The 18,056-nt window shown below is 38.7% G+C and overlaps 1 protein-coding gene across 2 annotated transcripts in view; it reads right to left on the bottom strand.

Moving 5' to 3' along the window:
• The window catches only part of SAMHD1 (SAM and HD domain containing deoxynucleoside triphosphate triphosphohydrolase 1), a 59,019-nt gene that overhangs the window by 5,975 nt on the left and 34,988 nt on the right, over positions 1-18,056 (bottom strand). For both annotated transcript variants that reach the window (XM_088843807.1, XM_055436928.2), the window contains 9 exons: positions 17,858-18,016; positions 16,697-16,797; positions 16,409-16,517; positions 15,506-15,597; positions 13,852-13,967; positions 7,848-7,984; positions 6,821-6,916; positions 944-1,048; positions 261-398 (listed from right to left, as the gene is read on the bottom strand). In XM_088843807.1, the coding sequence (XP_088699933.1) occupies positions 261-398; positions 944-1,048; positions 6,821-6,916; positions 7,848-7,984; positions 13,852-13,967; positions 15,506-15,597; positions 16,409-16,517; positions 16,697-16,797; positions 17,858-18,016 (1,053 nt within the window). The remainder of the gene's footprint in view (positions 1-260; positions 399-943; positions 1,049-6,820; positions 6,917-7,847; positions 7,985-13,851; positions 13,968-15,505; positions 15,598-16,408; positions 16,518-16,696; positions 16,798-17,857; positions 18,017-18,056) is intronic.

The following is an 18,056-nucleotide window of genomic DNA, read 5'->3' as shown; positions in this document are numbered from 1 at the left end:
GAAGGCCCGAGGTCTCTGCTGGTTGTCCATCTCAATATGGCAGCGCGTTCCGCCAACCCCATGCTCCCTAATGATTCCTGCCGCCCCCTCCTTCACCCCTGGGAACCCTAAGTTCCTTCACTAAGTTTGTGAGTCTCTTTCTGTCTTGTAAGTTCACCAAACGACCGTCATTTAAATGAGAACTTTTCGAGGGAGGTAAAGATTGCTTGTGCTTTTTACTTAAAAATTTCTGTGATGTATGTGAACAATAAGGCACCCACCTGTGGCTTGGTGAAGTCATTGATTAAACACCAATGGACGAAATGCTGTCGGGCAGCAAACAGAGTCTTTTCATCTGTCTTCTTACAGTAAACTCGAATCAGCTGCTCAGCAAATTTCTCTGGCAAAAACTGAGAAACCTTTTTAAAGAAGGAAAGATTTTACTGTCACCTTGAATTCACATGCTGAAGAGAGATCAGCTGGTCCTAAGCTCCATGCTTGACGTGACATTAAATGCACTGTGTTGTTTTGGTATTTTATACCACTAATAATCCAAAGAAAAGAATTCAGGGTAACTGTCATACTGCAAGATGTCCCATAATTTTATATCCATTAATAAAAGATGAAAGGTTTGTATGATATAATTATATGACAACTACAGACTCTCTCACAGAAGATATACAAATAAGCACATTTAACTTAGATGACTTCAACCATATGATATTCCTGTCCCACCAGACTTAAAATTACCTTCTAAACCAAAAAACGGAGCTTTCGTCAAGTTCAGCAAACAGGAAAAACTGGCTGTTAAGATGGTCTAGTCTACGAAAATCAAGTATACTTTAAATTCAAAGATGTTTCTGTTTCTTTTTTAAAAACTGTATACATTGACTTCAAAGCCCAACCTGCAGGTAAAATGCAACTTTTCTACAAAGATTTGCCAAATGCTACTGTAAGTAGTTACCTGGTTTCTAGTAATCATGATTGCCTTGCTGAGGTCACTCTTACAATAGAAGCGAACATGATCAATAGGATTCTTGTCTTCCATCCCATAATCCATGTTGATAACCTTAATACAAGCAATAAATGAGCGATCACGTTCATAACAGCAATGAGAATTAAATTCAGGACTGTGAGGGTATCACAAGAAACAAAGCTGCACTCTCTGGAGAAGTAGGAGCCCTGCTAGAGTGGCTCATAGTGGAACAAAAGTAGTTCTGGTGCATGACCCATAGGGATTTGAAATCTGAGTGGGGTGAGGAGAGACATTTTGTGCTTTCAACATAAGTAGGGTATAAAGTCAGTATCCACTATGTGACAGACACATGCCAGGCACTGTTGTGCAGAGATACAAGGACATTTGATAAAATCCCAGCCCCTACAGACCACATGGCCTAGACTAAGGTAGAACAAAGAATTATAAAAGTAATTACTGGGAATTCCCTGGTGGTACAGTGGTTAGGACTTGGTGGTCTCACTGCCAGAGGCCTGGGTTTGATCCCTGGTCGGAAGACTAAGATCCTGCAAGCTGTATGGTGGTGTGGCCAAAAAATTAAAAAAAAAAAAAGCTATCAAGGAAAAGCAAATGGTGCTGTGAAACTTTGTGACCTGAGAACCTAGTAGTCTGGGGCTCCTAGGCAATGACAGGAAATATTCTCCTGGGAAAAGTGGTTTTACTAATAAAGTGAGCAGAAATTAACCAGGCTTAGGTAGGAAAGAAAAGAATTCTAGGCAGAAGAAACAGCTCTGAGGCACAAAGGACAGAAACTTGTCTCCTAGTTTCAGTAACACTGAAGTCATTGGTGGTCTTAGTGAATAGTTTTAATACAGGCCTAGACCTCAGACACGACTGAAGTGACTTAGCAGCAGCAGCAGCAGACCTCGGACATGACTGAGCGACTTCACTTTCACTTTTCACTTTCATGCATTGGAGAAGGAAATGGCAACCCACTCCAGTGTTCCTGCCTGGAGAATCCCAGGGACGGGGGAGACTGGTGGGCTGCCGTCTATGGGGTTGCAGAGTCGGATACGACTGGAGCGACTTAGCAGCAGCAGCAGACCTTGGAGATACTGCAGTACATGCCAAGTACAAGAAGATGACTGGCAATAAAATGAGTAGCGCTGTACAGTGATGGTGACAGAAAAGCGGTTCAGAAGTAGAGAAAAATGGACTTCCCTGATGGTCCAGTGGTTAAGGCTCCATGCTTCCATTGCAGGGGCACAGGTTTGGTCCCTGGTGGGGGAAATAAGAGCCCGCATGCCACGTGGCATGGCTTAAAACAAACAACAATAAAACAAAAAAGAAGTCGAGAAATAAAAGAAAGAAGATAACTCTTAGAAGTCTGGCTGTTAAGAGAGGCAAGAGGGGAGGCTATGGAGTGGACCGTGGTACCCAGGAAAGGTAAGGGGACAAGCTGGAAGAAAGGAAGGAGACCATAAACTGGAGTTCCCAATGAGCTAGGAACAAGCAAGTAAGGAAGAAAGGGGTGTACTGACAGAGATGGGATGCTTAAATTAGTGAATTTTAGAGGAAGGGACTTTTTCAATGTCAGTAAGGTTCAGAGTGCATAATCTGCTGAGTGTGCTGGCTGAGGTGGAGGGGATAAGGTCGTTGAGGATGAGGATAAGGAGATCAGAGCTGGTGTCGTGGGACTATGAAGCCTCTAAAGATGGTGGCAGGAACTGGAGTGAGTGGAAGGCTCTACACCATACCAAAATCTTAAACCAAGAAGACAGGAGCTGGTTTAAGGATGGCAGTCTCAGAGGAACGGGGATCTTGCATGGGGTCTGGAGATGGTAGTAGGGGACAAAAGGACTGATGACCAGGAAGATCTCCTGACCCTGAGGAATGTGCTTTTCCTGAAAGAGCTTCAGGGGAATAAAGTTCTCAGGGGACAGCAGGCTGCATGCAACAAAGGCAAAGAGATAGTGAAGAGGCTGAAGATACAGGTGTGTTAATTATGGAATGGAAATTCCTAAGGGCTTCATGGACAGGTTCTGGACAAGGGAAGAAACTGGAAGTGAAATAAAAGGAAGAAATAGAGTAATGTGGGGAGGATAGTGCAAAAAACAAAAAAGAACAGATGATAAGAGGGGCTTATCCTGTGAGTGGTGACAGAAGAAAACCAGTATATGAGCTTTGGTGGCGATGCTCCCTGTGAGAAGCGTGGACATCTGAGATTCAGTTATGGGCCAGAGGTGAGCCCAGCATCTGCAGTACACAGCTGGCCCTCCTGTTCTCTGTGGCCCACCGGCTCTGAGAGCTGCATCCCTTTGACGTGAGGGAGAGCTGCTCAGTCCTCCCCATGATCCCGGGGCTGGTGCTGTCACAGGCCTCCAGGTAGTGCCATGTGTGAGAGACCTGATGCAGCCTTGATATTTTTACCCATCATGATGAGGCATGAATACTAATCAAATTTTCAACCATTTTACAAGTGCTCCTAGCTCTCAGGTTATTTATTTCCTTGGCTTTAGAATTAGAATAAAAGGTAATCCTCGTTTTCTCTACAATGTACTGTAAATTCCTCCTTTAAGCAGATTTGATGAAACAGTTATTCTTCCAGAGGGCAATGTTATAGTAGTTGGAGGTCCCATTCTTTACGGGCTCTTGGGCTCAGGAGGTGTGGCCTGTGGGCTCTAAAGTGTGGACTCAGTAGTTGTGGTACACGGGCTTTGTTGCCCTCTGGCATGTGGACTCCTCCTGGAGCAGAGATCGAGCCAGTGTCCCCTGCATTGGCAGGGAAATTCTTAACCACTGGAGCACCTAGGAAGTCCCAGAGATCCCATTTTTAACCAAGGACTCAAGAGTAAAAAGTAGCTACAGGCCAACAACTACATATTTTTAATTCTAACTAGCAAATTATGTTTTACAGCCCATTAGATAACCATAAAATTACTACTTGCAGTCTTAAAAGGTGTCATGCATGGTAAAATGAACCACATAAATATGTCACACTGTAAAACTAAAACTGGAATGCAAACACATGATAAGACATGTAGTTAGCAATTTTTCTTGCTTTCTCAGAATATAGAAGGGGTATCCATCTTAAAATAACTATCCATCTTAAAATGGATAGTTATTTTTTCTGATTATGAAACTCTTATACCACACTCACTATAAGAAAAAGTCACCTGCAATTCTACCACCCAGGTAGAAACAATGTTAATATATCTGGGCTTTTTCAATGTGTTCACTGTATACACACGTGTATACAAATTTAAAGGTGCAAAAATAAAATAATTCTGTATGTACTTTTTTCAATTATAAACATTTTTCCATGTTAAAAACAACTTTTAATGCTTGCATTATTCCACTGACATATACACTTTCCCTCAAATTTCACACTATAATAATGCCACAATAAATATATTTGTGTTTTGGAGCAAAACTGATTATCTCCTTAGGACAAACCTCCAGACTGAAATTGCCAGGTCACTTAAAACTGACCCAAGTTTGATCTCTTGTGTCAATTTACACTTCCATTATCACCTATCTTTATTATCACAAAATCTTAAAAAATTTTTTTTTATCTTATTTATCTGAGAATCAAAAACTCATTGCATCAATTTGCCTACAGGTTAATAAGAAAGTTAACCTTCTTTTCATGGCTACTGGCCATGTGTATGTCATCTTCTATGCATGAGGCCACCTGGATGGAGATGCACTGAGAAGTGGGGGACTACTGGGGCAATGCTCGGCACTGAGGGCAAGGACAGACATGTGCAACCCAGGGGTAACATTTCGGAGAGGGAAGCCTTTCAGAGCCTCAGGAAGTCAGGATGTGAGATCCCTTTATTCTGATGGAACTTCATCTAATGAAACAGAAACGTGCAGCCTGATCTGCAGATCTAAGGCACTTGAACACGCAGCCAAGGAAATAGAAAGGGGGTTCAAGGGCAAAGAATGGTTATAGAAAGATTGCCCTTCACTCAAAGATGCATCAGCAAGAAGATAAGAATTGAGAGGCTTATGGAAAAAGTACACAGGGAAGATTGTCCTGAGATTTTAGGAGTAGAACTCTGAAAAGAATTTCTTACGAGAGAACAGAAGAAAATGTTAGAAAGCCATGTGGCATTCTCATAGGATATAAGAAGACACTACATTCTCTATGAAAATAGGAGTCCAAAAGTCTTAACTTTTTCCTTTGTGTGTGTGTGCTATTAAAAAACTATTGGTATGTATTACTTTTTTTTTACATACCTTGGCCTAGTGGTTTTCCCTACTTTCTTCAATTTAAGTCTGAATTTTGCAATAAGGAGTTCATGATCTGAGCCAGTCAGCTCCTGATTTTTGCTGATCGTATAAGCGCTTCTCCATCTTCGGCTGCAAAGAATATAATCAATCTGATCTGCGTGTTGACCATCTGGTGATATTCATGTGGAGTCGTCTCTTGTGTTGTTGGAAGAGGGTGTTTGCCGTGACCAGTGCGTTCTCTTGGCACACTCTGTGAGCCTCTGCCCTGCTTCATTTTGTAATCCATAACCAAACTTGCCTATTACCCCAGGTATCTTCCTACTTTTGCATTCCAGTCCCCTACGATGAAAAGGACATCTTTTTTTGGTGTTAGTTCTAGAAGGTCTTGTAGATCTTCATAGAACTGTTCAACTTCAGCTTCTTTGGCATTAGTGGTTGGGGCATAGACTTGGATTACTGTACAATTGAATGGTTTGCCTTGGAAAGAAACAGAGATCATTCTGTTGTTTTTGAGAATGCACCCAAGGACTGCTTTTCAGACTCTTGTTGACTATGAGGACTACTCCATTTCTTCTAAGGGATTCTTGCCCATAGTAGTAGATATAATGGTCCTCTGAATTAAATTTGTCCATTCCTGTCCATTTTAGTTCACTGATTTCTAAAATGTCAATGTTCACTCTTGTCATCTCCTGTTTGACCACTTCCAATTTACTTTGATTCATGGTCCTAACATTCCATGTTCCTATACAATATTGTTTTTTACAGCATTGGACTTTACTTTCACCATCAGACACATCCATAATTGGGTGTTGTTTCCACTTTGAATAAGCTTCTTATTCCTTCTGAAGCTATATCTCTGCTCTTCTCCAGTAGCATATTGGGCACCTACCAACCTGGGGAGTTCATTTTTCAGTGTCATATCTTTTTGCCTTTTCATACTGTTCATACAGTTTTCAAGGCAAGAATGCTGAAATGGTTTGCCATTCCCTTCTCCAGTGGACCCCCTGATGTGAAGAGCCCACTCATTAGAAAAGGCCCTGATGCTGGGAAAGATTGAAGGCAGGAGGAGAAGGGGATAACAGAAGACAAGATGGTTAGATCACATCACCGACTCAATGGATGTGAGTTTGAGCAAGCTCTGGGAGATAGTGAAGGACAGGTAAGCCTGGCATGCTGCAGTCCATGGAGTCACGACTGAGCAACTGAACAACAACAATTACTTTTTTGATCAAGAAAACATTCAAAAATCACTACATACAATGCTCTATTAATAACATGACCACAATTACATAAAAATATTGATAATATTGACATAAAAATATGTCAAAGAAAATTTTGTTCATTGTTGCTTAGTCCCTCAGTTGTGCCTGACACTTTTGCGACCCCATGGACTGTTAGCCCAGCCTGCCAGGCTCCTCTGTCCATGGAATTTCCCAGGCAAGAATACTGGAGTTGGTTGTTATTTGAAAAATCTGCCTAATGTTAGTTTTTTCTGGGATATCATAGGTGATTCTCTTCTACCCATCTTTTTTCTGTATTTTCCAGATTTTCTATAATGAACATGTACTACTGTTATAACAGGGGTGGTAGTGATGCTTTACCTTAAATAAATTCTTTGCTTAGCATGTTATTGAGCTAACTACTTACATCCACTATCAAATCTTCAGGCTTCAGTTCAGCTCGTAGCACTACATCACTGGGTTTAGCACTGGCGACCTCTTTCGGAAGGCGTTCGTAGTTTTCCTGGAAAAGACAAGGCTCCTCATGTTAGAACTCCAGTTCTTCATCCTACAGTGTTTGTGCCACGAAGAGGGTTCTTCTCTAAAAATGGCACTTTACCAAGAAACGTAGATAGAGACTTCCCTAACAAATATATACCCTGCTACTGCTGCTAAGTCACTTCAGTCGTGTCCGACTCTGTGTGACCCCATAGACGGAAGCCCACCAGGCTCCCCCGTCCCTGGGATTCTCCAGGCAAGAACACTGGAGTGGGTTGCCATTTCCTTCTCCAATGTGTGAAAGTGAAGTCGCTCAGTCGTTTGCTACCTTTTAATCAAATCACAACAGTGTGATTTTCATAACAGAATTTCACACTGAAAAAAATGAGGCATTAACCTATTAGTAAAACAAGAAGTAAAGTGTGACCTAAGGAAGTATTGTGAGGCAGGGTGTGGTTATTAGTATAGCTTGTGTTACAGGTTTTTTGACAAAGATAAGACCCTTCAACAAGCAGGAAAGAGAACTGATGACTGAACTAAGGAAGGCTGGCAAGCACTATCTGGGAGAAAGTGATAAACCGTGAAAGAAGGAAGTAGTTAAAAAGCAGGTCTTTAGAGTCTCAAGAAGCTCATGCAGAGGCCTTATTTTGAGGCCCCTTTTCCATTACATTCATTTTCTGGTCTTTGGATCTAGATAAAATTTGAGGCCCCCTCTCACTTCCGAGTTGAGAAAGTAAAGGTTTGGAGTAAATGAGACTTGACTTTGAATCCTAGCTCACTAAGTGTGCTTCTGTAGGCAAGTTATTTAATAGCTTCAGTTTGTCTGCAAGATAGGTCTCAAGAGATTGATGTGAAGATTAAATGAGAACGTATTAATATACAGGGCTTAGAATACAGCCATGGTATTGTGATGGGTATGGTTTCCTCTTGTGGGGACAGAGGACCTTTCAACTTACCTTTTTAATTCTTTGTATCATGGGCTGAGTCTCACCCACAAACTTGTATAGATTACGGGATTCAATTTTCTTTAAAATCGTTCGTGCATCATCCAGATTGGGATCAGTGGAGTATAAGATCTCCAGAAAAATGTTATCTGCCAATTTGATGAAATTTCAGTTATATTAAAATGAAAAAAACAAACGAAAACCCAAGATTTAAAGAGACTCATACATTTCTGTACTTCTGAAATGATTTCAAGCAGAGGTTTACAAACATAGACACACTATTATTATAAAGATGTGAAAAAACTTTTGTAAAAACTTTTGTAAAAAGTGCTCCAATCAGTATCTTAGATTTGTTTCAGGATAACCTGATGAGTGGGAAAGGGGAGAGATGAGCTAAGACTGCACTGGAGATGATGACTTGAGACTGAGTTTGGGGTACAAAAGGGTATATCAGTTTATTGCTTTTCTTTTTAAAAGAGAAAGAAACTTAAAGAATTACAAAATTATGTCTGAGATCTGCTTCAAAATGGCCCAGGGTCTGATGGGGTGAAGGGATGAAATAAAACTGCCATGCTAATTATTGTAGCTAAATCATGAAGCTAAGTGATGTAAATGTCCTTAATAAAAAGTTTTTAAGGGAGTTCCCTGAAGGTACAGTAGTTAGGACTCAGTACTTTCACTGCTGGGGCTTGGGTTCGATCCCTGGTAGGGGAACTAAGATCCTGCAAAGAAAGGCACAGTCAAAAAAAAGAAAAAGCTTTTAAAGGTTTCATTTCATGATGATAGAAGGTAGCTCAGTTTCCTTCTTCCTTTTCCTTTAAACTTTTTATTTCAGAAATTTCAAAATAAAATACCCTTCACCAAAATTTATCAACTGTTTTGTTTCGACATATGCAAATGCTCTCTGTATGTGTGCACATATAAACTTTGGAGGAAACTTTTGAAAATTACAAAGAGCAAGACTCTTGACTCCTAAATATTTCAGCATATACCTCCCAAGAACAAGAACATTCTCTAACTTAATCACAATCATGTCAAGAAATTTAACACTGATATAAAGATATCTAACATACAATCTGTACTTGAATTTCTTTAATTGTTGCAATAATGCAATTTACAAATTTTTGTTGCTGGATAGAGATACCAATCAAGGATTATGGATGACATTAGTTGTCATGTTTTCTAGGCTCCTCCCATCTAGAACTAGGTATTTCCAACTTCTTTCATGATGTTGACAGTTTAGAAGAGTTCACACAGTCATTTTGTAAAATGTCCAGACTGAACTTGTTTGCTGTTTCTTCACCACTAGATTCAAGGAAAACACTGTCATGAAGAACATTATACAAGTGTTATAACATCTAAGAGCACTACATGCGCTTGGCTCAGTGCATCACATTATGTGTCACATAATGGGCTTTGTTAACAAGTTCCAAAAGTTGGTTAGGGCAATAGTCCCCAGGTTTTTCTCTGTTATAAATGAATCTTTCTGCAAGGTGATATTTTCAGAGGCTCTGATTATCCCAGTAAGTTTTCAACCAATGGTTTAGCATTCATTCATTATCCTTGATTGAATCAACCATTGCATTTTGCAAAGTGAATTTTATTAAAATGCCCTTTCTTGGCAAAATATTAGCAGCCTATGTCATTCATGTCACCTACATGTATATGTATGTTCTTCCCTCTTAATCCATGGTTAACAGATTCCTTACCCTCTCAGTAATGTTTTTTTAAAACATTACTCAGTAACATTTTTTAAAAACATGTTCATTGTATTTATTTTTCACCGTGCTGGGTCTTTCTTGCTGTGCACAGGCTTTCTCTAGTTGCGGCAAGTAGGGGCTACTCTCGAGCTGTAGTGCTTGGGCTTTTCCTGTGGTGGCTTCTCTTGTTGCAGAGCAAGGGCTCTAGTGCCCATGGGCTTCAACAGTTGTGGCACATGGACTTGGTTGCCCCACAGTGTGAAGAATCCGGCCGGACCAGGTATCAAACCCATGGCCCCTACATTGGCAAGAGGATTCTTAACCACTGGACCACAGGGAAGCCTGGTTTTCATTATTTCTTTACATATTATACTCAGTTTAAAAAACAAAACAATTTTAATATAATAAAACCATACTTTTCTAATCCACGCTTTAATCTACCCTATTCCCAGCTAAATTAGGGAAATGCTTTCCCCCATGACGGAATCTCACTTCTTGAAGGCCTATCTAATCTCTGAGGTTCATCTCAAAAAAGTGCCTAATTATGAAACCTTCCCCAGTGCATCCAAATCAGAGACGTAATTCTTTCTTCCCTCGAACCCCAAAGAACTTGACTGATACTCTTCTAATGCCTTTCATTTTATTCTACTAGGTACAGGTTTTGGGGTGGATTGAAATTTTCATTGGCCGAGAGGCAGAAGAGGGATTAATGGGTCACAGGATACATATATGTTTAAAAGAAAATGCTCAACTTTTCCAAGTGGCTGTACCATCCGCATTCCCACTGGCCATGTATGAGAGTCCTATTTGTTCCACATACATGTTTTCAGAAAATAATCATGTACAAAAGTAAAGGGAAACTGCTTGTCTATTAAACTGAATGATTAAAGTATCACTAAAAGAGTGTAAACAACATTCAACTTGGGGGTCAGAAGACTTGAGCTCAGGTTTGCCATTTATTAGGATAAGTTGCTTTCTTTCATTTGGCTTTAGTTTCCTCATCTGAGGAGTTTTAAGCAGACGATCTCTAAGGTTCTTTTGAATTTAACATTCTAAGGCCCCAATTTAATTAAGGGATTTGGGGGTAAGGTCTTGCAAAGGAAGGGAAGGAAGGGGTAAGGTCCACCTATTGCTTAGGAATATTGCAGAATAAAGACCAAGGTAAGAAAATGACTACCGAAGACAGTGGTCATAACTTTGCAATGCTTACTATAGTTGCATCCAGATAAGCTGAAACATCCATCAGAAATAGGAATTTAGGAAGCAGAGAGAACAGATAAAGAAACAGTGGCATATTCATACAATGGACTACTACTCAGCAATAAAAGGGAATGAATTACTGATATACGCAATCTGGATAAATCTCAATGATAAGTGAAAGAAGCCTTATGCAGAAGAATATATACTGTATGATTCCACTGTTATAAAACTCTAGGACAGGTAATAGTGGTTGCTTCTAGAGATGAGTTAAGAACAGGTATTGACTGGGATGGAGCATGAAGGAACTTTCTAAGGAGAAGATAATTTTCTGTGTCCTGCATTTGTCCAGCAAATGTTAACCTTACAATTTTTATTAACATACAGATTGCATGTAATTTTGCATAAAAAGAAAAAAAATGTGTAACAGTTACTGAACTTTAGTTAACCTGCATGCTGCAGGAATTAGGGTATACGGATGTCTGGAATTTACTTTCAAATGTATCAAGCTTTAGATAGATTAATAAATGGATAGAGGGATGGTAAGCAAGAAATATGTGATAAAGCAAGTCCAGTAAATGCTAGAATTTATGTATATTGGTTTTAACTGTAAAATTCTGTTAACATTGCTGTATATTTTCAACACTTGTCCCAAAAACATGAAAAAAAATTCTAAAAAATTTGAAAATAAGAAGTGAAGATTTTCAAAATAAAGATGAGTTGCTTTTGGAATTGCAACAACAGAAAGGAAGGCTCACGGGATCCTATTCCTTCAAGGTTGTGTTATTATTAAGGACAATAAGGATCATATGACTGCTCAGAATAACATGCAAGAAAAGTAAGATGATTCCTGGCTCAACTGACAAAAGTGGAAAGGCAGTATGCTTATTCTCCTATATTCTGACAGTTAAAGCATAAAAATGTTACCTAATTTCTCTTCTGGGATTTTTGGCATAGTAACTCTTCTCACTGAACAGGGTAAAAGCCAGTTTCAGTGTTCTAGTCACCATGTTCATGATGAGCAAGAGCCATGTATAGTCACATGCAGTTTAGACCTCATTATGATGTACGATATTTGACAGTTTGTCAGTTAACCCAGAAGTGTATAAAACCCAAAATTCATTTTTGTTTTTAACTGAAAAGATAATTTAAATGTAACATACTGTTATAGGACAAATGGTTAGGATTGGTCTCTGAGGAAGACTGAAGATGATTTTTTAAAATACAGCATCATTTGCTTCAGTATGAGCAAAAGTTTAAAAATAACTATCTGCAGGTTGCTTAAATTCTCTTATAATTTCTTTTTCCATTTCCAGCCACAAAGCAATGGAACACTAGTGTACCTACTATGGCATTATTAAAACAAAACCCAGAAACAATTCAAATGCATTATCCCCTATAAGTAACTTTGTCATCAATCCAACCCAGATGAATTAACAAGAAGAAAGTAAACTTACTTGTCACATTATAAACTGCAAATATTGATGGACACAGTGTTCTCAGTGTATAGACATTTGATACACAGAATCACCATTTCACTTCTAACCTGTAGTTTAGGTATGATTGGAAAGTGCCTAAAAAGTTACAAGTGTAATGGGGACTCTATTAATTGCCTGAAGGTTAAAGTGTTAGTTGCTCAGTGGTGTCTGACTCTTTTCCATCCCATTGACTGTAGCCCACTAGGCTCCTCTGTCCATGGAATTCTCCAGGCAAGAATACTGGAGTGGGTAGCCATTCCCTTCTTGAGGGTATCTTCCCAACCTAGGGATTGAACCCGGGTCTCCTGCGTTGCAGGCAGAGTCTTTACCATGTGGGCCACCAAGGAAGCCCATATATTAACTGCCTACACCTGTATAAAAAAAATTTAGTAGTGATGGAAGCTGATCTTGGTTGTGTGTGAGGCCACTCAGCTTCTGCCATTCTCTCGTTTTAGAAACTCCAGCCTTCTCACTGATTCTATCACTTTGTTTTTAGTTAAGCAGAGTCAGTTTCAGGATTTGCAACTAAGAACTTTTAACTGGTATATACTTTTTGGTTTATATCTTTTGCTTTACTGATCGTAAACTTTCCCACATTAAAGAATCAGCTGTGACACCTCACCCCTCTTCCTTCCTAGCCTAAGTTGCAGAGTTTGTTTCTGCCGAAGTGCACAGAAATGTCTTTGGCATCCTGTTTTGCAACAAAAATTACGTTAAATGGACAAGTCAGCTTTTTGGTATTGGTCTGGTTTTATGAAAGTGTAATTATATATTATAAAAGTGTAAGTTGCTCAGTCGTGTTCCACTCTTTGTAATCCCATGGACTATACAGACCATGGAATTCTGCAGGCCAGAATACAGGAGTGGGTAGCTGTTCCCTCCTCCAGGGGATCTTCCCAACTCAGGGATCAAACCCAGATCTCCCACATTGCAGGAGGATTCTTTACCAACTGAGCCACCAGGGAAGCCCAATTGTATTAGAAGTTAAAAATAATTAATATTGAGTACTTAGGCTACCCTGGTAGCTCAACTGGTAAAGAATCCACCTGCAATGCAGGAGACCCCAATTAGATTCCTGGGTCAGGAAGATCCCCTGGAGAAGGGATAGGCTACCCACTCTAGTATTCTTGGACTTCCCTGGTAGCTCAGTCAGTAAAGAATCTGCCTGCAATGTCGAAGACCTGGGTTTAATCCCTGGGTTGGGAAGATCCTCTGGAGGAGGGCATGGCAACCCACTCCAGTATTCTTGCCTGGAGAATCCCCATGGATAGAGGAGCCTGGCAGGCTATAGTCCATGGGGCCACAGAGTCCGACAAGACTGAGCGACTAAGCACTGCACAGCACTTGTGTGCCAAGTACTATTCCAAGTGCTATATGCTTCACTGCAGCATCACAACTAAACTACATGCTAGGTATCATTACTCCCACTTTATAGATGAGGAAACAAGGTTCAGAGAGGTTAAATAACTTTATCAAGGTTACCTTGTTAGTACAAAGCAGAGATAAAACTCAAATCCGGTAGTATACAATCACTTCAGAAGCTAAATACATTGGAATGATTGGAAAATAACCCATCTGCAATCCAGCGAAAGTTTACACGGTTTCTGAGATGGACCACCTATGTTACCTTCTACTTCTTACCTGTCAGCTTAGTGAAGGCTTCCATGTCATCAATTGCTGTAGAAATGCGATACTTTCTTCCTGCAGAACCTGTTATCTCTATGTGAGGGTCTGCTTTGAGGAAGGCATCTGTAATCCTAAAGATCATTTTATAAACATTTATGTTTATGAGGAAATTTGAATATTTGCGTTATGCTTTACTTAAAATTTAGGAAACCTCTCTACTTTTAAGACAAAATCTTGAGACACAATGTTCTAAAGGCAACTGCTTCTCAGACATAGAGAACAAACTAGTGGTGATCAGTAGGCAGAGGGAAGAGGGCAGTGAGGGAGTAAGAGGTATAAACTACTAGGTATAAAATAAGCTACAAAGATACACCGTACAATGGGGAATGTAGTCAATATTTTATAATAGCTATAACGGAATATAATCTTTAAAAATTGTGAATCACTATATTGTACACCTGCAACTTACAATTAAAAAAAAAGACAACTACATCTCAACCATGCTAAGTAAGTCTACAATGATTTGTGGACTACCATATTTACTGTGCTGCAGGCATTACTACAAAGCTTTAGATACATCATCTTATTTAATTTTTCTATCAGTAACACAGGTATAATTAACCTATATTATATAGACATAGAAATTAAGTAATTTTCATCCAATCAATTTAGGAAGAAGCAGTACCAGACTGTTCCTAGATCTCTCTGAGTCTCTGCATTGAAAACAAACAAACAAAAACAACCTCTTATCAAAGTAACAGCCATACAAATAGGAGAAAGGATTCTAACTAGTCTGCTCATGACAAAAGGTGAAGAAAAAAGTAGAAAAGTGAATTTTCTCAACACAAATGTAAACATGAACAGTAAAAGCTTAAAAGAGATCCATTTAAAACTATTTTAGGGTCACAGAATTAACTTGACTCATAACCCACTTTTGGAAATTCCTCATGAGGTCTCTGAGTCACTTAGAGACCTAGCTGTACTTTTCTGCTTTGGTTCTGACTGGATCAGGGAGAAGTAAAATTCCTGTGGTGGTGGTTTAGTCACTCAGCTGTGTCTGACTCTTGCGACCCCATAGACTGTTGCCCGCCAGGTTCCTCTGTCCATGGGATTCTCCAGGCAAGATACTGGAATGGGTTGTCATTTCCTTCTCTAGGGGATCTTCCTGACCCAGGAATTGAATCTGAATATCTTGCATTGCAGGCAGATTCTTCACTGACTGAGCTACGAGGGAAGCCCAAAATTCCTGTAGGTTTTACTGTTTTCTACTAATGTTGATAATTGACAGGGTAGGGAGAGACATTAATCTTCAAAATTCATTTTTGTCATTAATTTCAGAGTGTCAATTATCCACATCTCATTTCTCACCTCGATGATTAATATCCGGTACCTAAGTGACTACCTGTGTGGAGATCTAAGCCATCCCAGGGTGTCCTCTTCCTGTCTAGCCTAAACCCCCTCTGCTTGAGTCTATCCTCTTTAACATTCACCTCCTCACCTCTAAATTCACTTTATGCTAGTTTTTGTTTTGTTTAAGGGAACCATTTTAAAGATTTGTTCACTTAAACTTTACTTGAATTTATTTAGAAATCTCAACTTGACCCAAGTATGACACTCTAGTAAAACATCATGGAAAATTTTATAGGGAAATAACAATCAAATTTCTTACATTGTATCAATGATGTTGCCAACTTTGTGTTGATAAGCTCTGCGGTGCAAACAGTTGCGTGTGTGGAACATGTCATACAGGTTTCCAACCTCCTGTAGAAAGAGGTGAAACAAACATTAAGGTAGGATCAGATTAGGTTCCCTTGTTAGTAGACAAGCATGTAAGTCAAGAAAAAGGGATGGTGGCATAGAAGAAGACTGGACACAGGTAAAATTCATCAAAACCCCTGAGACTCCCAAGAAAGAGCAAGGAAGACTCATAATACTACGAATCTGCAACTTTTACTCTTAGTAAACCAAAATCTACTGAGCATCTTAACTCTGTGATGCACTTTGTTTTAGGCATCTTAAATATATTTTTAAAATTTCCCAATAATTCTAGAAATTAGGTATTATTATTCTTCTAGTCTTCATTCTCAAAAGACTTTGTATAGTATAGTACTGTTATATTCTTTAGTTATATGACTAACCTAGCAGGGAACTAATGATTATAGGATTATAACTACTATGAAACACACAATATAGTTATTAAGGACAAGACTCAAGCCAAACTTCCTGGACTGAAACTCCAGTTCTGCCATTAACTGCATGCTTTCTTTGTGCTTCAATCTGCTTATCTGTTAAATGGGAAAATAATAGTATTTCTCTTACAGGATTGTGAGGATTGAGTTAATTCTCTAAAGCACTTAAAACAGTGCTGAGAACAAGACTCAGTAAATGTCTACTGTAGACAGCAGACCATACAGGAGAAGTGAAAAGAGCTTTAAAATACTTACAAATGCTAAGCACGAAGTAAAGAGATAGACAATTTACCAGGTAGTGATTTTTCCAAATTACTGAAAGGGTATTTCTAGACTTCAAGCTAAGAATCACACCTTCCTTATTGTCCTCTGACATAGCTTACCTTTTCTCTAGTACAAATATGCTTCATATTATCTACTTCACAGACACGGGCAAACTTAAGAAAGCGCTTGTAATCAAAGCTATTTTGGATTCCAAGATGATGGCAGTCCCTGGAGAGATTCCCAAGCAGAAAGATGAAATTTTTCAGCAAAGGAAACCGTACCTTAAATATCAATACTAAATTTATATAAGGGTTTTATTTTGCTTGCTTATTTACTCAAATAAAAATTGTATCTATTTAAAGTATACAAGATTTTTAATCAATTTTTCTGAAGTGTTCACTGCATACCTGGCAAAATAATCCCATTTGTCCACATCAATGCCATTTCTTTTATTGGCCACTATCTCATAAAGGAAGCTTTTTTCTTTAGGACGCCCTTTATAGAGCCACTGGAAGAGAAGAAAACCCACTGAAAGTTATAGAACAGGAGATAAATCTATTTATAAGCAAAGCAAGTGTATTAATCTGAAAATTATAAACAGGTATTTGAATGGAAACGTTAGGTAAGTAAGAAGGTTCTACTCTTTTTTTCTTCACTTAATTTTTAAATTAGCAGAAAAGGGAAAGAAATGCTAGAAATGCTAAAGTATGATATCCTGTTAATACTAAACCTAGTGCCTTTGGAAGGACCCTAACTCTATTACACTTAGATAACCAACAAGCTTTCTTGTTTTCTTGGTTTAAAAGATATTAAAAAATATTAAGATCTATTTATAAACTAGTAAGAATGTTCCTTATATTCGAATGCTTAAATTCAGGAGTGAAAATTCTTGGAGCTCTGTTTTTTTTTCTGGCTGCGCTGAGTGATCCTTGGGATCCTAGTTTCCCAACCAGGGATGGAACCTGGGCCCTTGGCAGTAAAAGCGCCAGAGTCCCAACCACTGGACCGCCAGGGAATTCCTAGAAACTCTGTTTTTTGGAAACAGGATATTTGCTATAAATTCCTCCTATTTATCTTACACCTTACAAGTAGATTTGTGTATTTTAAGGAAAAAAAGACTAAAAAACACAAAGGGAAATTCTTTTTCCTAATTAAAAGAAAAAAGATCAAAAAGGAAACAAATCATACTTCCCTCTGAACTTATCAACTTTTTTCTAGGTCTTCACATATCTAAATAATTCAAACATTAATTTTAATGGGTAAACAAGACACATACTTTCAGAACTAAGTTACTTTAGGCTTCTATATAAAATTCTGCATACATATTCATTAAAAATATTAATATGTATATTTTAATTTGGGGGATAACTTCTAAAGAACTCAGTTAAGAGCTGGAAGAACTATATAAGCCTTTTATTTTTTGCACTAAACAGTAGAAATGTATCACATATTTTATCAGTTTCCTAAAATAGCATAATGTCAACCCTTCAAATACAGATCTGAAGGAACCAAGAAAAGACTAGATGAAAAGAACCAGTCGGTTCAAATTAGGTTGTACACAAACTTACCTTTGAAGAATCTTTGATGGGTGATTCAGGTGGTCCTGTAATTTGTTCCTTGATAAACAAAATATCTTCTTCAGGGATAAGACCATAGTGTTTCATGACATCTCGGAGTCCATTAGAATTGATGAGGTGCTCAAACATCATAACTGAGCCCTGCTCATGCTAGGAAAAGTCAGCAGTATGGTCTGTTACAGACTCCAGT

Source organism: Moschus berezovskii, chromosome 15, assembly GCF_049115385.1.
Source record: "Moschus berezovskii isolate FMDL1 chromosome 15, NW_MosBer_1.0, whole genome shotgun sequence".
Taxonomy (NCBI): domain Eukaryota; kingdom Metazoa; phylum Chordata; class Mammalia; order Artiodactyla; family Moschidae; genus Moschus; species Moschus berezovskii.
This window is presented reverse-complemented; position numbering and strand designations above follow the sequence as displayed.